Raw genomic sequence first — 24,347 nt, forward strand, 5'->3', positions numbered from 1 at the left:
AATGAAGTTTCAAAACTTCGAATGTTCTAATATCGAACCCTATTCAGCGAAAGCTGAAACTATCGAAGCAACAGAAAAACAAATTTTTTCCTATGGAAATAATTCAGTTGTCTGTTTCTGTTGCTTCGGTATTTTCAGCGCTGTAGTGGAAAGTTATGGGTCGCATTCAGGTAAGTGTGCGATTGAGTGCGGGTTAGGTTAGTTAGGGTTAGGGTGTGGGCTAGGTATGTGTGCGATTGTGTGGACGTGAGGGTTGGGGCTGGTTAGGTGAGTTAGGGTTAGGGCGTGGGATAGTTATGTGTGTGATTGTGTGGACGTGAAGGTTAGGGCGGGTTAGGTGAGTTAGGGTTAGGGTGCAGGTCAAGTAAGCGTGCGATTGTGTGGACGTGAGGGGTTAGGGCGGGGTAGGTGGGTTAGGGTTAGGGCACGGGTGAGGTGAGTGTGCGATAGTGATGGACCTTAGGGTTAGGGTTTGGGTTAAGGTAAGTGGATAGTTACTGGTGTGTGTATAGTTTAGTGTAGGGTTAGGTGTAAGATTTTAGGTGTATGTGTGTGGATTGCTGTTTGTTTGGTGTGCTTGTGTTGTGTGTATGTGTTTTGGAACATCAAAATTTTTCCCTAGGAAAACATTTCCTGTTCTGTGTTCGATGTTTTCAGCTTTTGCTGAATAGGGTTCGATATTAGAACATTCAAAGTTTTGAAACTTCGATGTTCTAATATAGACTCGTAGGAAGACAGTACAGATAGTACTCACAAGTGAAAAAGATTGCACTGGAAACAGTAACAGTGCAGCTCAATATTAAAGTTCAATGGAAGAGTGGGCACAGATATCACATGGTCTATCAAGAAAGGATTGGTATGGATGATACATGGTGTTATGCCTGTGTGATGGTAGGCATGGCCAGCTATTGCACTTAAAGCAGCAATAATTTGGAAAATGTGTTGACGCTGGTTAGGGAACACCAGATAGGAAGGATATGGAAAGGTTTCGTTTTAAGGCCATGGGGGATCCTGCCATCCTTGATTTCCTCACCCTTCAAAAAAACTAACAGTTTGACAAACACCTGCTTTAAGGATTTAAATCTTCTCCAATTAATACAGAGGACATACTAGTATGAGATATTACCCTCCCAGTCATATTCCATCATACCTATTCATCTTAAACGGTGAAACAATCCATCATAACCTTTAAGGTGAACCTTGATATCTGGATGGGTAACCGCATATTCTGTCTGGACATATCTTATGTCACGTGTTTGGAGGTAGGAGCTGCTACATTAGGGTGTGTGCTGGAAAGGTTTTAATGGTTCTTGGAGTGATCTGATTAGAAGATTCTTTGATCATATTATAAGAATTATTGTAAACATATTTCTTGTATTTTTTAAAATAACTCTGGTACATAACAGGCAGCCCACAAATTCTGAGGCTGTACTGTCCATGCACGTGCCTCCATTTGTTTCATTAATGTGTACATTGTCTGCAGCTTGTCCAGTGAAACCGTGGCAAAGAGTTTTTCAACAGTTATAACTTCTTTTTTTGCCAACCAAATGATGTAAATAATTCCTTTAATTGAAAGATACTTGTCTGATCTATTGTCCAAAATCATTTTTTTTTTTGTGAAGTTGTCACTGCTATTGTAATGATGGCCCACTCAGATTAATTTAAGTTGCTTGCTAAGCTGATCATTTTGCTGACTGGATCTTTTTACAGTTACAATTGCAGTTTACCAATGATAATAATATAGTTTAGGTAATCACATAAGAGTTTTTAAGGGCTATTTTTACCAATGTGTATACTATTTGTTGTTATGGTTATATGCTGAAGGTCTAATGGCACTGTATATCATAACAGTATTACTTCATTTCTTCCAGGCCTTTCCATTAACTTCTTTAACAAAGAAGCAGCCAACGGTGCTGGTAGTTTGTGGTCCAGATAAGAATGGAGCTGTAGGAATGGTTTGTGCACGGCATCTACGAATTTTTGTATGTATCTGCTTGCCTCTTCTGTTTAATATATCATTCCTTTATTTATGGAATCTACTTAATTTAAAAGGGGGATTTATAGCTATGTATGTTATTTTTTATTTTGTGAGAGAGAAGAATCATGCAGGTAATTTTAAAAGAGCTTTCTTTCTGTTATTAAAGTAATGGCTTATTCTGTTTGCAAACTTATTTAAGAACAGACAAATGAAACTCACTGTAGATGCTCTCACTTTTCAGTTTCCATGGAAACCAGGCAGCTAGATGATTTGTAAAACTGTCTGACCTATGAATGTGTATTCCTTTTTTTTTATCTTCCATGATGCATCTCTGTAAAAGAACACAAGTGCTCTCATGGGGCCATGTGGAAACTTGAACATGATGGTAAAAGGGTAACTGTTCGTAATTTTGAAACTCATTATTGCGAGTCCTGGTGTAGTGAGACTGAATGCATAGAAATGTGGACTTGTATACCAAGTCCATAATCACTGCATATTTCCTTTTCTCCAATATGGTGATCTCTGAGTTAGTATGTAATAAGTAGTTGGTGTGAGTGGGAGGGTTTTAGGGTGCAAGGGACTTGCACACCCCTGCAAAAACAAGGTAAAAGCAGAACAGTGTTCACTGTATATATCTTTTTTCTGCAGTCTGCTGTTCCTGTTGACAAGAGACAAGTTCTGAAGATCTGCTGCCTTTGTTATTTGTGGGTAGCCTTGCTCTGTAATTCAGGCTCTCATAGTTACAAGTCTCTGAATTATAGTAGTGAGCATGGCTGAAAGCATATGTCCATGTTAAATGCACAGTCTTGTCAAAAGGTGACCCTATCCTAAACCATTTATTTTATTTTACTTTGCTATTCATTGTTTACTCAAATGTACTTCCCAGGTTGCTGGCACTGAGTATATTCTCTAAAAACATGGCTGATTGAAACACTGTACCTAGCCTTACAGTGATAGAGCTTATTTCTCTTTCCCCAGGTGTGGAGAATTATGGGATAACTCCCAAGTGACACAACCCCTGCGTCTCTGCTCAAGTGATTCTGATGTTAGATCTGTATTTCTCATGTATATTGCTGTTTAAATAGTGTACCCCAGCTGTATATAGATAGATCTTATTAACTTTCCCCACCAACAGAGAGATGCAAGATAACTTCTGTGTCATATCACTCCTACCAAACTCTGCCCAAGTGTACATTATTGCACAGTGATCTTAATGGGAAGAGTTATATTTCATAGAAATGAGACTGACTGGAATAGAATACCCCATCTGTACAGCAAAGAGGTGATTAATTTTTGGGTGATATCACCTCTCTCAAACTCTGGCCATTTATACATTATTACAGAGTTTCCCCTTATGCAAATGCTCCTTCCTGTCCTTATATGCACTACAACTATGCCCCTCTCCTGAAACTCTGTTCCCAACCACACTGCAACCTAAAATCCTAGACAGATCTTTATCCCATTTTCGGTCAATCTGATCTTAGATACCTGGAACTACTTTTATCCTAGAAAAGTCTGTTGCCAGCCAAGTTTACACCCACTCACAGAACTTCAAGTGAGTACTGAGCCTTTTATGGCTGACTGAGCCCCTGGGATATCGTCTCCGTTCTGTTGTCTACATCCAGCCTTGCTTCTTTCACCGTCTCTATACTCTTTCTTGCTTCTTTCACCTTCTCTATACTCTTTCTTGCTTCTTTCACCTTCTCTATACTCTTTCTTGCTTCTTTCACCTTCTCTATACTCTTTCTTGCTTCTTTCACCTTCTCTATACTCTTTCCGGCTGGCTTTTTGTCAGCTACTCCCTACACAACATTATCCCAACATGCTGATCTGGTAGCAGCTGTGAAATTACTGCAACGTACAATGCAGAACCCAGAAACATAGTTGGAGAGATTAGAAAATATGACCATGAAGTTTTAGTTAGTGTAGCATCACCCCCATTCCCCCATTTAGCATGTTACAGTTGCAGTGACACCCCCACGTTTCACCCCACGTTGATTTTTAAGCAGGTTGCTCCTTGCTGTAATGGCTGCTAAATCTGTTTTAATTATGCTGTATCTCCGTACCATGGCTGCAGTGCTGGCAGTAGCCTGCGGGTAACAGGCACAGACTGAGAGACCCTCCATGGAGCATGAAAGCCCTTCCAATAGGACACGCTTACATTCTGTAGATCACGCATTATGGCTTGTTAGAAAGAGGTCACATGCAAATAGCTCATTAGTTCACTTATCTAATACATGATTGTATAGATTCGTAAGTATTTATTAGGCTAATGACCACTAGGGCCTTCTTAAGCCTAGCCATACATTCCAAATCTCTGCCTAGTTCTTGTACCGTTGATAAGTGTAAGCAAGAGCGTGGGAGATGAACCATTTACAAGTAGGGGCCTGGGATATAAAACATTTACAAGTAGGGGCCTGGGAGATAAAACATTTACAAGTAGGGGCCTGGGAGATAAAACATTTACAAGTAGGGGCCTGGGAGATAAAACATTTACAAGTAGGGGCCTGGGGGATGAACCATTTACAAGTAGGGGCCTGGGAGATAAAACATTTACAAGTAGGGGCCTGGGAGATAAAACATTTACAAGTAGGGGCCTGGGAGATAAAACATTTACAAGTAGGGGCCTGGGAGATAAAACATTTACAAGTAGGGGCCTGGGAGATAAAACATTTACAAGTAGGGGCCTGGGAGATAAAACATTTACAAGTAGGGGCCTGGGGGATGAACCATTTACAAGTAGGGGCCTGGGATATAAAACATTTACAAGTAGGGGCCTGGGAGATAAAACATTTACAAGTAGGGGCCTGGGAGATAAAACATTTACAAGTAGGGGCCTGGGGGATGAACCATTTACAAGTAGGGGCCTGGGATATAAAACATTTACAAGTAGGGGCCTGGGAGATAAAACATTTACAAGTAGGGGCCTGGGAGATAAAACATTTACAAGTAGGGGCCTGGGAGATAAAACATTTACAAGTAGGGGCCTGGGAGATAAAACATTTACAAGTAGGGGCCTGGGAGATAAAACATTTACAAGTAGGGGCCTGGGAGATAAAACATTTACAAGTAGGGGCCTGGGAGATAAAACATTTACAAGTAGGGGCCTGGGGGATGAACCATTTACAAGTAGGGGCCTGGGATATAAAACATTTACAAGTAGGGGCCTGGGAGATAAAACATTTACAAGTAGGGGCCTGGGAGATAAAACATTTACAAGTAGGGGCCTGGGGGATGAACCATTTACAAGTAGGGGCCTGGGAGATAAAACATTTACAAGTAGGGGCCTGGGAGATAAAACATTTACAAGTAGGGGCCTGGGAGATAAAACATTTACAAGTAGGGGCCTGGGAGATAAAACATTTACAAGTAGGGGCCTGGGAGATAAAACATTTACAAGTAGGGGCCTGGGAGATAAAACATTTACAAGTAGGGGCCTGGGGGATGAACCATTTACAAGTAGGGGCCTGGGAGATGAACCATTTACAAGTAGGGGCCTGGGAGATGAACCATTTACAAGTAGGGGCCTGGGAGATAAAACATTTACAAGTAGGGGCCTGGGAGATAAAACATTTACAACTAGGGGCCTGGGAGATGAACCGTTTACAAGTAGGGGCCTGGGAGATAAAACATTTACAAGTAGGGGCCTGGGAGATAAAACATTTACAAGTAGGGGCCTGGGAGATAAAACATTTACAAGTAGGGGCCTGGGAGATAAAACATTTACAAGTAGGGGCCTGGGAGATAAAACATTTACAAGTAGGGGCCTGGGGGATGAACCATTTACAAGTAGGGGCCTGGGAGATAAAACATTTACAAGTAGGGGTCTGGGAGATAAAACATTTACAAGTAGGGGCCTGGGAGATAAAACATTTACAAGTAGGGGCCTGGGAGATGAACCATTTACAAGTAGGGGCCTGGGAGATAAAACATTTACAAGTAGGGGCCTGGGAGATAAAACATTTACAAGTAGGGGCCTGGGAGATAAAACATTTACAAGTAGGGGCCTGGGAGATGAACCGTTTGCAGGCTGCTTGTGTCCATTAAAGACAAAGGTGCCAAACCAGGGATTAATTTCATGTTCCCCATGCAATTGTCCAAGTTACACTTGAACTGGGTTAGGTAACTACACTGCTTCACATGGATGGGGAGCCAGTTCCAGAGGAGTAGACTCTGAGATACATACCTGTATCTCCAGCAGGTCCTATTTATATCACAGGCAAGGTTTGTCTTTAGAATGGATAATTCTGGTGTTGTTTGTTTTGTGGATTTGCAGGAGGTCCATCAGAATGAGGTCTGACAATGCACAGGTGAGATGTTATGCCACATGCCTTGGCCAGGACAAATTAGGCATTGTGAACCATTTTGCCCTCATCTTTTGCTTTAGTAGCTTTCTCAAAGAAGTCCACCAGACTCCATAGGCATGACCTGCTCTTGGTGAACCCAAACTGAGTTGAGTCCAGTGTCTTGGGGATTCCAATGTCGTTATTGATCGTTTCTATGATAATTCCTTCTATGGCTTTGCATTTGAGACTAGTGAGACTTATGGATCTGTAGTTTCCAGGCTGCATAGATGGCCCATCTTTGTGCAGAGGGGATACACAGAAACTGTGATGGCACATATATCTAAATGCATAGATGATATGACCATCAACAGAAACATCATCATAAGATCCAACCAAAAACCCTGGCTCAGCAGCAAAGGATACAAGATTCTGAAGGAACATAATATGGCATTCAAATCAAAAGACAAGGAAGCTGTCAGTGTAGCAAGGGCAAACCTGAAGAGAGAGATAAAAGAAGAAAAAAGGGCTTATGGAAACAAAGTACAGAACCACTTCACTGACATGAGAGACCCCAGGCACATGTGGCAGGGCATAAAATCCATAAATGAATACAAATCCCCTGTCAGCCCAATGTAAGGACAACACAGAATTCCTGGATAGGCTGAACAACTTTTTCTGCAGGTTTGAGGACAGGAACAGCTCCAAGGCAGTGAAACTTGTTAAAGACCCAGGAGATGAAGTACTCAGCCTAAACTCAATAGTGGTGAAGAGGACCCTACAGCAGGTGAACCTTAGGAAGGCTGCCGGACCAGACAACATCATGGGAAAAGTGTTAAAGGACTGTGCTGAACAGTTAAGCACTGTATTCATGGATATACTTAACATCTCCAACAGTCAAAGGTACCTAAATGCTTCAAAAACACAAATATTATTCCACTGCCAAAGAAGTCAACTTACAAAAGTCTCAATGACTACAGAGCAGTAGCCTTCATGTCCACTGTTATGAAAAAGCTTCTAAAAGTTAGTCAAAAGACACCTGACAGCAAGCTTCCCAGTTGCAATACATCCACTCGAGTTCACATATTGTGCCAATCACTCCTTAGTGGATGCCATTTTGGTTGCTCTGCATCTCTGTTTGTCACACCTTTAGAACAAGGACAGCTCTGTTAGAATGCTGTTTATTGACTTCAGCTCAGCATTCAGTATGGTCTTCCCACAACAGCTAATCGAAAAACTTGTTCATCTGGGTATCAATGCCTATATGTGCAACTGGATCCTGGACTTGACTAAAAGACCTGAAAGGGCATGTGTGGGCAATAACTCTTCAAAAAGCATCACAATCAACACAGGAGTACCTCAAGGCTGTGTGTTGAATCCACTATTGTTTACTGTACGAACCCATGACTGTAAAGCTTGATTCATCACCAACCACATCATCAGGTTTGCGGATGACACTACAGCCGTGGGCCTCATCAGTAAAGGAGATGACAAAGACTACAGGGAGGAAGTGAGCTCACTGATTGACAGGTGTGCCCAGTACACAAAGACTACAGGGAGGAAGTGAGCTCACTGATTGACAGGTGTGCCAAGTACAACCTCGACCTTAATGTCAACAAAACAAAGGAGATCATAACGGACTTAAGGAAAACACAACCAGCTCATCCTCCTCTCATGATTAATGACGAGATGGTGGAAAAAGGGCATCAAATTCTTGGGGGTTCACATTGTGTAGGATGTATCATGGTCAATGCACACCAGTCATATAGTAAAGAAGGCCCATTAATGTCTGCATTTCCTAAGGAGACTGAGGAACCCGAGTGTACTGCTCCTCTGTCCTCTCCACATTCTATAGGGGTACCATAGAAAGTATCCTAACATGTACATGTAACTTTTCAGTGTGGTATGGGAGCTGCTCAGTTTCAGACCAAAAAGTCCTCCAAAGGATAGTGAAAGTGGCAGAGAAGATAACAGGCTCCAAACCTCCAGCACTAAAGGAGTTATATGCAGCACGATGTCACAACAGAGCTACAAAAATAACCACGGATCCTACACACCCTGTTATGATCAGTTGGCATGCTTGTCGTCCAGCAGAAGATATCGCAGCTTGCAATGTAAAATGTCCAGGTTCAGAAACAGCTTCTTCCCTCAGGTGGTGAGACTTTTGAACTCTGGCAATAATCTCAGGGAAGCCGGATACTGACAAGATATGATACAGTCAACTCTTTTGATGCAAATAAATGAGAGACAGTTCAGATTCTAAGCATAAACAATAAATAGATGGCAATGAATGTGCAATATTATACTAACTAGATCCTCTTATTCATGTGAGGATCACACAGTGCAGTAGGAACTTGTGCAATAAGAAATCATTCAGCTTCTGAAAATTATAGCTAAGGTAAAGTGTGGTAATACATAGTAGAATAAGCTGTCTAATGTAAAATGATGAATATATGTCTATTGTATGTGTAATTTTATGTATCTATATGTCTTCTCAATATTTGCCTGATGCATGCAGTTTTGTTTTGGCTGCACTCATGTAGGCTAAATGGCAATAAAGTTTACTTTGACTTTGTTGCTGCTTTTCATTAATGAGGCACAAAGCCTGTTTGGAGTCTTCAGTTAAATAGCAATTCCAGAGGGCCTGATAGGTTATGTTTCAGGCTATTTGGAAGGCATCCTAGGATATTGTCTGGGCCCATGACCATGAAGGACCTGTGCCGTAGTGATTGTGGTGAGGGAGTTATATTTGATGGTATTTCCTGAGGGAAGGGTGAGTGTGAAAGAGGGGTAATGCTGGAGCTAAATTTGTTGGCCAGCAGGTTTGCTATATCTTCTGGATCAGTATAGGTGGCTCCATTAACAATAAGCTATGCACACAATTGTGTATTACCTTTGAGGTTGCAGACATAGCTGAAGAATGGCTTATGGTTGTCCTTGGCCTGGGAGGCCAAATTCACCTCAAATAGGACTTTGGTAGACTTAATTTGTCCTCTGAGTTGTTTGTTTAGTTTGAGAGTGCTTTTATCCTGCTGGGTGCTGCAACTCTTAATTTTTGCCACAGTTTTCTTCCTTCAGTTATATAGCCTATTGATGTTGTAATTCCACCAGGGTGGCTCATTTTTTGAGTTTACTCTGTACTTCTTCCTCGTGGGTACAGCTGCCTTTATGCAGCTATTAACATGGTTGTATAGGGTTTTTGTGAACAGTTCCATGTAGGCTGCACTGTTCTCAGGGTTTATGGTGGCTTGAAATTTGCCAGGTTATCACTTAAACATAAAAACCCATCCTCTCTGATTTTTTTTCGCTCTGTACTTACCTTTTTCCATTCTCTACTGCTGTCCAGTTTGCTTACAGATTGTTTTTCCCTGTAGCTGTTTATCCCTTTGTCTCTTTCCACTCCGTTCGCCCTGCAGGCTCACTCCACTCCCCTCCTTACCACCAATTCCCACCTACCCACAGGAGTCCTAGCCTTATATCTCCCAAGTCACACCCCTTCCCAAATACACGCTATCCCTCTCCTTTGCTTATTAGCCTTGTTCATACCGCCAAACTCTTTACTACGACTCTTTATTTTGCTAATACACCATATATATATATACTACTTCCCTTCCTCTCTCCTAACCCACACTCTATTACACCTATATTACTCTTGAAAACACAAAGGCGAAGCAGCAGAGACAACCACAGGGAACAAACAAAACTCAGTTTTATTAGCGTTTTCGGAAAGAATATTATTTCTCCTTCTTCAGACAAAGTGCCTTCCCTACTCCTGTTACTCTAAAACCTGCCTTCTAACTACGGCCCTACCACCTATATCTACATTCCTACCACAATTACTTCTGTGTACTACCCTCCCTTTCCTATCTGTATCCTACATACTAACTGCCTAGGAACATCTCATATTCAGTCACTTTCAACATCCTTTCCAGCATACTAACTCCCTACAAACACATTAATATCACAGCAACTTCTATCTACTTACTTCCAAAGTATCACAGACTAGGCCACATTACTTATCCCAAATGCAATAAATCCCTAAAGATCTACTTTAAAACTTTACAGTTCCCACATAGACCGAAACATTATCTCCAATTAGATGGAGACATTCACCCCAACCCTGGTCCCTACAACAAAGATAGCTCCAATCCCCAAACGTTGGGAGGGTGGCCTAATGGTTAAGGTGTTTGCCTTGCAAACACAATGTGCAGGGTTTGAGTCTCACAAGGGATAATTGGCTAGGCTTACAATGGCCCGCAAGGGCAGTTAGCTTAGTACTAATCTATGAATCTATGAAATCATTCCATCCACCTCTTACAACCCAGATAAAGCATCTGACTCTGTCCTTATAGCTCATCTTAATATTCGTAGTATTAACAATAAAATACCCCATCTGCATGCTCTCTTAGATGTTCATTCCTTTGACATCCTATGTCTTACTGAAACATGGCTTAAATCATCTACAAAGGACATTGAAATCACCCTGCCTGGATACAATATATTAAGACTAGACCATAAAACCAAAAAGGGTGGAGAAGTAGCCATTCTTTATAAATCATGGCTACACATTACTTCTTTCAATGTGCAGCTCCCGACTGACAGTAATGCTGAAATCCTTTCTGCTAAACTTCAAATAAACACCTATAAATCCATCTATTTAATTTGCTCCTACATCCCTCCAGGAAACAACATTAATACTTTTGAAAATTTACTTAACTGCCTCTCCACTTACCTACCTCAAGAAACAATAGTGCTGGGTGACTTTAATATAGACTAGACTACTTGTACTTCACCCAAGCCTACTACCATTTATCCCAAATCATTACCTGTACTACTAGAATCAATAAACCCAACAACAAAGAAAGCACCCTAGACTGGATCCTAGTTAACAATCACCTCTCTATGAATAAAACAGGCACTCTTCCTGATGACCTTAGTGAGCATTCACTAAGCTATGTCATCAGACAAAGACTCAACATCTCCAACTCTAATTTCTGTAGGACTACTCGATCCATTAAAAAATTTTAGCTTTGAATGCTTCCAGGCTGAACTTAAAGCTTGTGACTGGTCACCACTGAAACACCTCCAGCTAGAGGAGGCAGTTTCATACTTTAACAGTAAATTCTTACAAATTCTAGACTATCATGCCCCAGAATTTGGGCTAAAGCGGCTCCATGGCTTACTAATGAAACCAGATTGAAATGTCACTCAGAAACAAAATCTGGGCCAAATGGAGAACTTCTAAAAACCCAACAGATCATCTAGAATTTAAACAATTGAGAAATGCTGCTAAAAGATCTATAATGACTGACAAAATAAAAACTTCTACTTTCAGCTCCAGCAGACCCACAAACATAAACCACAAAAATTCTGGTCAGGCATAAACAAACTCCTACACCCAGGTCACACCAAAACACAAACCCCATCAGATACCACCAATAACAATTCTAAGCATATTGCCAATACCTTTAATACCTTCTTTACTGAAGCTATCCACTCACTAGCAAACTCTCTACCCCCTGTTAAACCATGTCTGTCATGCATCTCATCTAGCTTACTATCATCATTCTACCTACAACCAGTCCCTACATCCCTCATTTGCACCCTTCTCCTAAAACTAAAGCCATGCACCCCTTCAGCAGAACTCCTACCAGCTGAATACCTGCGAAAAGCAGCCAAAGTTATAGACTATCCCATTTCTATCCTAATAAATAGAACAATTTCTGAAGGAACTATCCCATCTATCTGGAAAATCTCCCATATCATCCCTTTACATAAGGGTGGGAACTCCACTGACCTTTCCAACTTTCGACCAATTGCTTTACTCTCTCCCCTAGCAAAAGTAATGGAAAAATGTATCCACTGACAGCTACTCAACCACCTTCTCCAAAATAACTTACCAGCTACCTGTCAGCATGGATTTAGGCCATTCTATAGTACCACCTCTGCCCTTTTATCCTTTTCTGACTGCGTTAACAAAAATTGTAATAACAACACTCTGTCTTCTGCTGTTCTCATTGACCTCTCATTGACCTCTCAAAAGCTTTTGATATGGTTAACCATCAGCTTCTTATTAATCTACTTAAATCTCTCTCTCTTGATTCACTAGCACTAAAATGGTTCTATTCCTACCTGGAGAACTGCCAACAAGCTGTGCTATGGGATAACACACTTTCCACAAATCTTCCTGTCTCCCTAGGTGTCCCTCAAGGCTCTATTTTGGGCCCCCTCCTATTCTCGATTTTCATTAATGGCCTCAACCTAACTATTCCTCAAGCTACCTGCATACAATATGCAGATGATTCAACATTAATATGCTCCCCTACTTCCTTATCTGAACTCCAATCCCTCACCCAAAAGGTACTGAACATTGTGGAAAACTGGTTCCTACAGCGCTGCCTACTCCTGAACCCAAAAAAACAAAACAAATTACTGCTGTTTAACCCTACAAAAAAGTCCACACAAATAGACTTCACAGTGTTATCCAGTAATGGTACTGCTACATCACGTGACCCAACTACCAAACTCTTAGGGGTAACAATTGATAACAACCTCACCTTTGACACACACATAAACAACACAATAAAATCAGTTAACAGAAAGCTAGGCTCACTTTATAGGATTAAATCCTTCCTTACTCCTACAGCTAGAACTACTATTGCTCACTCCCATCTTATCTCTACCGTCCTCTATGCCTCTCCAATTTATACCAATCTTTCCAAAAGTAACCTCAAGAAACTTACAAACTCATACAACAACATTGCCAGATTTGCCACAAGTTCCTCATTTAGAACCCACCATTGTCATAATCTAAAACTGGGCTGGCTGGAATTCCACAATCAACTTCTCTTTTACCAGCTTACTATCACACAAAAGATCCTTCATCATCGTAGTAACACACCTATACTTACTAGCCTGGTTACCCCCTACATAAATCTATCTACCCTGCGCTCAGCAAAGAAATTGCAAGTATCTTTACATAAGTCCCACAATAAAGCTGGGGACTCTCTGTTTTCCAACTCCGTGGGGAAAACCTGGAACCTTCTCCCAAAAGAACTCTCATCTCTGTCCTCTACACCACTCTTCAAGAAGCAACTCAAAGAATACTTTAAAAGTAACTGGCTATGTCCATGCACTAACCAAGACTAATCACTTCATCCTTCATACTTTGTCTAGCTTATTTCACTACTGCGTTTGCTATGCACTCCTTCCTACTAACCTCTGAATGAATGTATTTTGCTATCAGGTAACAAAGTTATGTACTAGATAGAGTATCATAGAAGGTACTATTGTAGTTTGTCCTTTTCTGGCATACTCTCTATTGAATAGTATGCATTTGTCTATACCTCTTGTTTATATTATTTCTCCATTTGTCTTGTAAACTGTTGTTTGATTTATTGATGTTTACCTATCATCTAAATAAATTGTATTGCCTTGCCTTAACTACATATTGTATCTATATGTCTAGTAACTGTCAGTTGAGCTTTTCTCCCCGGGCCTCTACTGAAAATGGACATGTATCCAGTTGGACTAGCCCAGTCAACAAATGTAAAATAAAATAAATAAATAATAAATAAGTTAGCCTTAGAGTAGGTATTGAATATTCCAGGGTTAGCTAGTGTTCCAGGTTTTATTGGTACTTCATAGGATACCATCTCGCGGTCTGACCTTACCAGAGAAGATATTACTCTAGGAGGTGTGCAGCACTCTCCCATATTACTGACACATTTACCTGCAGCCATTTTCTCCATCTGACTAACTGTACAACACCTATGATATAACCGCCCTTTGGGAAATGAATCATTACTGTTCACCCACACTTTATCCTTACTCCTATATTCATCACTCGCACTTTGTCTAAGTGTTCTGCTGTCAGCATCCAGACACTAACTTCTTTATTCTAGGACAAGTACTACTAAATGCAGTTTTAAAATATTTTTCTAGATTGTTTGACAAATGAATTATAAAGTTTAGACTTCTTAGCTCTGCGCATTTACACCACCTCGTTTTCAGAACTGACTTTTCACTGTATGTAAAGTGTATGATCACTGCAAGAGTGGATTGTGTAAATCTCATTGCAACAGCAACAAAACGAGAGACACTGTGAAGTGAAAAACTGTGGAAAATGTAATGAGTTACCACAGAAACTGCAAAGCTTACATTATATGTAATGTGCCAAGTATTTCACTATAGGTGGGTAGCAGACTGTATTACAAATGTATGCCTTTCCCAGTGTAGATTAACTATGAAGCAGCAGTTATAGGAGATGATGTTGACATGCACTTTATCAATGCACAGAACATCAGTAGTGAATGTTTCAATAAAGTACAGTCAAAAGCCTGACCGGTTATTCTTTTGCAAACCCTATTAGGAAATGATTGCACCCATGTCCCTGTACTTATTTATACCAACCCCAAAATCAGACAAAATCGGAAAAAAACAGTTGATTTAAGCAAATTTCTCCCCTTGTCTAAAAGCAATTGATAAAGTCACATACTGTGTTGTGTATTACAGCAGACAGTTTACAACTCAGTCTAACCTGCAATGAGAGCGTCCTATAAGTTGAATAATTTACCACTGCGTTTCATGCCTGTCAACTTCTCAGCACCACAATCCGGGACCAAAACCAAAAATAATGGGGGACAAAATCCCAAAATCAGGGACAGATTTTACATATTGCTCTTATTAGCTTAGAAAGTTGTTAGACTAACAAGTTTTGCATTAGCATGCATTTTTTAAGGATGAAAGTCTGAAATCTAAATACTGTGTGTTTGTTAATTTAAACTGAGATCACAGTAGCCTACTGATACAAGGTTATCCTGTTTTTCCACCTGAGAAATGGTTAAGAAATTACTTACAGTTTCAGAGCAGTCCTTGGTCAATTCTGACTGTTTCTTAAAAACAAACTTGTCTTTGCTTTGGCTCATTAGCAGCAGTACAAAAGAACTGCCTACTCACACCCTTGTTCTCCCCCTCCCCCTTCCCTGTTTATTACCTTAAGCCAATCCCAAAGTTAATAAATATTACCTGTGACAGGCACCATTTTTATAGCTACAACCACCCTTTGTTACTAACATATGTTCATTTACCAGTTTAGTCTGTTACCTGATTGTTTCCAGCCCCTCATAAGAGCAACTAACAGGGTCTCCACCCGCTTTGCTCCCCACCCTACCCCCTATTCCCTCCCGCCCCCAGTGGTCCTACCTTTATTAGACTCACAAACCCCTCCCATCTTTCCAATAGCCAGCCACAGCACTAAACCCAACACTACCTCTTTCATCTTCCCACTACTGTCACTCCTCCTCAGCTAACATGAACAAGCATACATTACCTATGCTTACTGCATGCACTCTCCTTGCATATCTTACATCCTACCAAAACACCATCATTCCCCCACTCAACCACTACCACTGTACTACTACTCACACCACCACTCATGTCTCACCCTCACTCGGCTCCCCTCCCACCAACTCAAGAACCATCCCTATGCACCCCTTGCATATTCTACCAACTATATTACTCAAACATAAAGCATCCCTACAACTTAACATAGTAACCATCCCAACATATCTATTACCCACAGAGCACAATCATAAAGTTTCCCTAATAAACAAACACATTCAAAAACTGAGAAAACTAATAACCTCATGCATATCAAAACTAGCCCTAAGTGGAGACATCCACCCCAACCCTGGCCCTACCATCTCCAACCCCAATCCTCATAATCAGACTAGAAACCACAACTTCTCCCATATCACAGCCAATAGAAAGCCAAGTGACTTCCTTCTACTAAGCCTAACTATTAGAAGTACATCCAACAAAGTCCATGAACTCCACGCCATCATAGACTTGTACTCCCCAGATATAGTCATCCTGACAGAAACCTGGCTAAAACCTCACATTACCAGTGAACAAATCCTCCCTACCAGTTATGGCATACTAAGAGTAGACCGGCTAAACAAGAAAGGAGGCGGTGTAGCTATAATATTTAAACAGCATCTAAACATCCAGATCTTAAAATCATCAGCTCCACAAATAGGCAATGAAGAAATAATATATACCAACCTCAAAATAAACCAAAACAAAACCATCAACATAACTGGATGCTACTTCCCACCTGGCCAAAACATCCCTCGACTAGAAAACCTCCTCAGCTGGTCTACCCACCATCTTCCCCAAGAAACTATAATTTTAGGTGATTTCAATATTGACTGGCAGTCCTGTTCTGGCAACCATCCAACCCATCATGTAAACCTTCATGGCTTCACCCAACTAGTCCAGTCACCAACCAGGATAAATAAAAACTCCAGCAAGCACACTACCCTGGATTGGATACTAGTCAGTAAGAGCCCCCAGTCATATATAACAGGCTGTTTATCAGATAGCCTCAGTGATCACTCCCCAACATTCCTACTCAAAAAAATACCTATACCAAGCTAAACCTGTCATCTACCATCAAATACGTAAAAAACTAAACTTTAACCAACTCACATTCATCTCATCCCTCAAAGAATATAACTGACATCTTCTAAAGTACCTCAGTCTTGATGACGCAGTTGAATTTTTTAATAGTACCTTCCTGAGCATCCTTAATTACCATGCCCCCATAAGACTTTCCAGAACCAAAGCACAACCCTCCCCATGGCTACAGAAAACCACTAAGTCAGAAATGAAAAACAGGGATAAAGCCTGGGAGCACTGGTGCAAAACCAAGACCCCCTCAACTAGACAGAAATTCCTAGAAATACGCAATAGAGTCAAAAAGCTAATAAAACAGGACAAATTCCAATACTACCAGTCTGCCCTAGACTCCTCCCAACACAGTCCCAAACATAAACTCCATCCTCCACCCAGGTAAAGTCAGTACCCCTCCTCCTAACGTCCCTCACTCCTTCAAAAATATTGCTACCTCATTCAACACACACTTCACCCAAACCATACTATCACTAGCTAAACAACACAACCCCCCCCTCCAACCCACACCTTCAACTAGTAATCTCCCCACTGCCTTCTCTTTTTCTCCTGTATCTACCTCCAACATAAAAAAAACTCTTAACTAAACTTAAGCCCACCAAATTAGCAGCAGACAACATCCCAAGTGAATACCTACAAATCGCAGCTGATGCTCTGGCCTACCCAGTATCCATCTTGATTAACCGATCTCTGTCAGAAAGTTACATTCCCACACTGTGGAATGTATCACATATAATTCCCCTCCACAAAGGCAGCCCCTCCACAGAACTAACCAATTACCGCCCCATAGCTATTCTCTCTCAACTCTCCAAAATACTAGAGAGATGCATTCACTCTCAGGTCTCAGACTACCTCCTTACTAACAACCTCCTTCCAATAGTCAGCATGGTTTCCGACCAAACCATAGCACCACCACTGCCTTACTCTCCTTTACTAACACTATCCTTCAGCATAAAAAATGGCGATCTCTCCTCTGCTACTTTCCTAGACCTATCTAAAGCATTTGACATGGTCCCACACAAACAACTCATCTTTGTACTCAGTAACCTATCCTTCTCTCAATCAGTCACCAACTGGTTTCAGAGTTACCTGTCTGACCACCAACAATCCGTTGTATGGCAGAATGACATATCTGCCTAACTACCTGTCTCTATAGGGGTTCCCCAATGATCCATCCTTGGACCCCTACTCTTCTCTGTTTTCACCAATAATCTAGCCTCTGCCACCAAACATGACACACTCATACAATACGCAGATGACTCAACCATCATCTGCTCAGCCCAGTCCCTACCCAAACTGCAAAAAGTCACACAGGAAGCCTTTTCCTCTGTTGAAACTTGGTTATCCAATGCCCAATTAATACTCAACCCAAACAAAACTAAACTACTCATCTTCCAACCCACCAGACGTACTCAAAACAACTCTCACTTTAACATCACAGCAAAAGACAACACCACTATACACCCAAAAGAACACACCAAATTGCTAGGACTGGAAATAGTCAATAAAATAAAATTTGACAGTCACATATCCATGACCATAAAAAAAGTCCACAAAAAATTAGGAGCGTTATACAGAAATAAGCAACTTCTCACCAAAGCAGCAAAGATTTCAGTAGCAAATTCCCACCTTATCTCCACCCTACTTTATGCCTCTCCAATATATACCAACCTAAGGCAATGCGATCTAAACAAGCTAGAGACCTGCTACAACAAAATCGCCAAATTCGCCACAGGGGCATCCTACCGTAGTCACCACTGTCTCTCACTTGCTGAACTGGGCTGGCTTGAACTCCCTCACCTTCAATGGTATCAACTCTCACTCTCCCACAAACTAGTAAACCGTCCACTAAATGTCCCATCCCTCCAGAATCTACTCCAACCCTATCGCACCACCAGACCACTAAGATCCAGCAACAAAAATCACTTGCAGATCACTATAGCCAATAATTCAGCTGGTGAAGCACTATTCTCTTGCACCATAGCCAAATTATGGAATTCCCTCCCACCCACAATTACCTCTGTACCATCATGCACCCACTTCAAAACTTTACTAAAAGCGCACATAAAAACATGCTGGCTATGCCCTTGCAACCCTCACTCTAATATCACCCACCCCATCCAACCACTACCTTTTTTTCCACCCCACTAACTACCTTGATTATAGCAAGCTCAGATGCTCATAAGCCTAGTACTTATTATACAGCAGGAACTTCTTATTGTAACAATTGTTAATGTCTGTTATGTACTTCACAGATAAAGATTCTAGTTGTGTACCGATGTACTATGTTCTTCATCTGTAACTATGTTTGTAATTAATTGCTGTTTTAATCAAATTGTTAATCGCTATGTAAATCCAATGTAACTACTGTCTGTTTATTTTAACTGTGGAGCTTTTCTCCCCGGGCCTCCGCTGAAAATGGACTTACGTCCAGTCGGAAACTCCCGGTCAACAAATATAAGTAAAGTAAATAAGTGACTAAAATTACTCAGTATTTAGTGACTACATCCCTCAATGATTTGCCAGACAAAAAGACAGATTTTATGAGGAATATACTAAAAATATAAGACAAAAAACTGAACATTCTGCGAAATTCTTGACTGTTGAGAGAGATGCTGCATTTTCCTTCATATCATATCTTGGTAGAAAACAGAAACATATTATTAACATGCAAGTGCAAACCTTACTGCTTACAAAGCCTTCTGGTTCTGTTATGCTGCTTATATTATGGAATGATCTTCCCTGTTACAATACTTCTAACTTGACCTGCTACATATTGGAAATGTAGCTGGTTTTCCTTAGTATATACATTGTACAGAAGTAAACTCCAGAACAGTCAAGTGTAAAATAGCTGTGATACATTTTAAAGTTACTACAGTCTCATTGACAGAGAATCATTTGCTTTTTAAAACAAATGCATATGTTTATATTTGTATGTATGTGTGTATATATATATATATATATATATATATATATATATATATATATATATATATATATATATATATATACATATATATATATATATATATGTACATATATATATATATATATATATATATATATATGTGTGTGTGTGTGTGTGTCTACTGATATACACATATATGTGCTTGTATTTATATATGTGTATGTGAATGCAGACAAGACATATTTCTGCTAACTTAAAACAAAAGAAAACCAAACACAGATAAAATTAACTCAAGAAAAAAAGTCAAACATAAACAGAATATCCTCACCCAGAAAAGCAACTTAATCCTTTTTTAATCCCTTCTTTTACCGCACCTCACACAGGTCCTTTGGAGAAATGAGTGTCATTACGAGACTGTACAAAGTCAGTGAAAGAGGAAAACATTCTTCAAAAATGCATATGTCAGTTTTGGTAATTTTTGGGTAGGCAGTGATTTCAAGAGGAACAGCTGCTAAATACAAGACATTAATTAGAAACATAGTAGTGAAAAAAACTTTAAAGAAACACAAAATTAATGTAAGCAAATCTATGCAGAATTACTGAAAATAAACTCTTCATAGAAATGAATTACTCCGACTGCGTTTGATATAGTACACACTTCACTGAAATAGATGTAGAGGTTATGCTTGCAACCTTTGAAGTTACAAGATCTCAATGTTATCCCAGTTTCCTTAGTTTATTTTCTCAAGTTTGAGTTACTTCCCCACAGAATTGTTACAGAAATAAAATATACACATTTTATACAAGAAACAGAAAACTGCTCCAAAGAACTTGAATGTTCTTATATTTTATATAAAATATAAAAAAGTGTACCAGAGTCCTGGAAAGTTTTTTTTTTCCTTTTAAAGGCAGATGATCCCTTATGAAGTTTTCCACACTGAATGCCATTAGTATAAATGCAAATATTATATATAGTGTACTATCAGAACAACAGTTTGTCCTTTCATCTTGGGTGATCTGAATTACTTAATGATTCAGGTAATTGAACATTGCACAACAGTTTCAAAATTAATCTACACTCCCACCTTCAATCCAAAACTCAGCAGCTGAGTTTTAAGTCTGTTCAAAAAGCATGGATTTTTAACTTGGAGAAAGTACTGACTGTAATTTAGAATATCGATATGCATACGTGAATGCCTTACAGACCACTCTTCAAATGTCATAACTACTGAGATGTTTTCATTGCAATACATGGCAAGCAGTTTTTCTTCACGGATTATATCTGGCAATGAGATTTATTCTGCTGTGGAGTTTCTGGCCAAAAAATTAAAAACTGAAAGAATAAATAAATGAAGGAGCTGTATATTAAGTATATATGGGCACCAAATCAAGCATTTTTTTAATTCTGGGCTTCTGCTGACAGCATCATTGATAAAACAATGAATATAAAGGGAATGAGTGCTGAGTGCAAAAACACATGCAAATATGAACTCCAGTAACAATAAAGTAGTAAACCCAGGATGGCAATGCTCTAGTAATAAGTGAGCTTTATTACTCAGACTGCTACTTATGAAGTGCTTTCATCTGCATTGCCTTTCCCTTATTGTATATTGCCTTTCCTCTCTAGCATGTTGTCTGTCTCTGAAAGTTATTAAAGAAGCCAGTGCATGATTCAATCAAGCAATGTCCTTTTTATTAGCAAGGCATCCCATTCCCCTTCATGAAGTGTTGAAGAAAATTAGTGCTAGCCAGAAGTCCTGTTGAATTGTTTCACTGACAGTATTCTTCATTTATTTCAGGGATTTACTGAGGTTTTCTGTTTAATTTAATCCATTTGTTTATGGTTTATTTATTTTTTTTAGAATATGATATGCTTTTGCTACACATTGCAGACGTATCGTGATTCTCCTGTCCACACTGTTTCCTCTTAGAATTCTTTCTTTCTTTCTTTTTTCATTATATAGTCCTCTCTACTTCTCCTTTGTACCTTGTACCTTAGTCTAGTTTTTGCCTACATATATCCTTTCAGTGTTGTTTGGTATTTTGTCTCCATTTCCTTTGCATTCTCAGAAAGATGGTTACAGTTTCCCATCCTTTAAATGAGAGCCGTCTTTGTGGTTTCTCCTCTCTTCTTCTTTGTAAGCTGAGTAGTTGTTACTGAACCTGATGTTTCTTGTTTATCTGAACTCTGTGGTATTACAAGTATAGATTGGTTGGCAATATTTTGTAATGATTTATATTCATTACCTTTACTTTATGTGAACTGTCATGATGGCTACCCATGACACTACTTTGTATTCATTTTTTTCTTTGCTTTCATTCTTTTGTTTCATGTAATGATTATAACTTTCTTTGATTATGATTTGTGTTCTGGCTGAAATAGGCATTTTTATCATGAGAGTAAAAAGAAAACAAGCCAATCCTTTTAGGTAGTCTGTTTCAATATCTGCCTCGTAGCTCCACATTTAACCAGTAAGATAAATCCAACACTGCTTTCCAAAAATATTTAAGGGACTTGCCTATAACTTGCAGGTCTAAATAGCACTATTCCCATATCACATTTTATGGTACCCTGATGTTTGGGATGCAGGAACAAGGTTGTAAAAGGGCTAGCAGATATGTAGCTATTCTAATATTGGGATTATAAAAAATATATGGGGGGGCATTGTATGCAGATGGTTGATCGTTCTGCAGGATAATGGGGGATAATGGGGGAATGCACCCCCAAAATAGGGAAACATTTCAAATACTGATCTTATAAAGTTAGAATTATTGCTAGGATAAAAAGGTTTTCTGTTAGCATTTATTTTCTGAAGAATATGAAGTCTGAAATTCAAATGCCTGCCATTATTTAGTGACTTCAATCCTTCAGTGATTTGCTACAATCCTGAAAAGCAATACTGATGTTATAAACTTAGACAATTGCTAGAATAAAAGGTTTTGTATTACCATTTATTTTCTGAAGAATATGAAGTCTGAAATTCAAATGCCTGTCATTTAGTGAATTAAATCATTTAGTGATTTGCCACAAAAAAACCTGAACACCACAGATTTTATGAGGAACAGGTGTTGCCTAGGGACTTTAGGCTGTTTTTACCCTGTACGCAAGGTCAGCTATTTTTAAAAACAGCTGAGAATGCAGAAAGAAAAAAAAATATTTGTGTTTCAAGTAAACTGCACACAAAACCCACTCTTTTTTTCTACCATTCAACAATAAAAGACATAAGTTGTCACAAAACTGGAGCAAACGGACTCCATAAATGCATACTTGAAAGAAAGATGGAGGCACCTCACAGTATAAACTCTGAAAGAGGGAATGAACTTTCTCAAGTGTAATTTTGAAGAGAGAAATGGCATTTTAAAGATACATAAGACAGAGAAGAACCTGCTTCAAATAAAACCGAATTCAGGATCTGAAGCGATGCACTGCTGTTGGTAGGAAAGATAGTTGAATGGATACAGAGCGATCAAACCAGCAGAAGGTGGGTATAACAGGAAATCGAGATGCTTCTACCCTGAGGTCAATAAAATGCTTATACTGTGATCAAATGAATCATGCCAGGCACAGTACAGTGTGTAAATGCAAGGAATGTTTGTATAAAAGGAGGCATGATTATTGATTCATTCTCCGATACTTTATGCTTCTCAGGCTCATGGTGTAGTTGGTGCCATTAGGTCAACACCTGGAACACAGCAAACGAGCAGTCCTTGATGTTAGTCAATCACAAGTGCACGTGCACACACACACACACACACACACACACACACACACACACACACACACACACACACACACACACACACACACACACACACGCACACTTTGCTTACAGAATGGCAGAGTTGAAAGCTTAGTGAAAAATTAAAGAATTTAGATAACATGTTTCCCTACTCGTTCGTTGACTTCCAGCTCGGCATTCTTGCGGATACTGAATAGTCCATATTTCCCAAGAAAAAAGAATACCGAATAGTTCATATTACCCACTCAGCAGAATAACTGTTTCCCTGCTGAGCCTGCTCGTTTCCGGACTAGCTTGATGCTTCCATTCAAAGTCCAGAAAATGGTGCAATGACGGAAAGCTTGATTCCGACAGGCTGGTACCCCTGATGGAGCTGACATCATCACGTGCATGATTAAGTCAGCTCAAGCCCGGGAAAAGAAGATTTTTTGGAGGAGAGCATCTTGGTTCTATTTGGGATGGCACGATTCATGCACGAGTGGATGTGCTCATACAGTGCCTTAGTGTAAGATTCAGCAGTTGAACTTTCAGTTCCCATCTGCATGGGTGCCATGAAGTGTGTAACTTCTGACTTAAGTATCACGAAGTTGGCTTTGGAGAAGTTTTTTACAGAGGTTTCCTTACTGGGGGGTGGGGGCGGGATGTGGATGTCAAGGGCGTATTTGCTTATAGTCAGACCTGACCAATGAGGGGGTGACCAGTGGTGTGGAGCATCTATCTCCCATGTTGGTAATGACCAGGTCTAGGATACTGGAGCCCCTGGTGGGACAATGGATTAGTTGATCCAAGGCATTGGAATTTATGAATTCCAAGAACCGTTGGGAAAAGGTGTTGGTACCCAAGTAGTTTTCCCAGTCAATGGCAGGGTAGTTGAAATCACCCAGTATTAGAGTGTTTGGCTGTATCTTAATATTTTCCAGTATGTTTAGAAAGGTGTAGTGAGAATCTTGGGGCATGGTGGGGGA

The 24,347-nt window shown here is 39.9% G+C and overlaps 1 protein-coding gene across 3 annotated transcripts in view; it reads left to right on the top strand.

Annotated features, from left to right (window-relative positions):
* The window catches only part of YJEFN3 (YjeF N-terminal domain containing 3), a 1,463,772-nt gene that overhangs the window by 1,358,426 nt on the left and 80,999 nt on the right, over nt 1-24,347 (top strand). For all 3 annotated transcript variants that reach the window (XM_044090652.1, XM_044090651.1, XM_044090653.1), the window contains exon 3: nt 1,872-1,982. In XM_044090652.1, coding sequence (XP_043946587.1) covers nt 1,872-1,982 — 111 coding nt within the window. The remainder of the gene's footprint in view (nt 1-1,871; nt 1,983-24,347) is intronic.

Source organism: Protopterus annectens, chromosome 13.part0, assembly GCF_019279795.1.
Source record: "Protopterus annectens isolate FY-2018-M chromosome 13.part0, PAN1.0, whole genome shotgun sequence".
Lineage (NCBI taxonomy): Eukaryota > Metazoa > Chordata > Ceratodontiformes > Protopteridae > Protopterus > Protopterus annectens.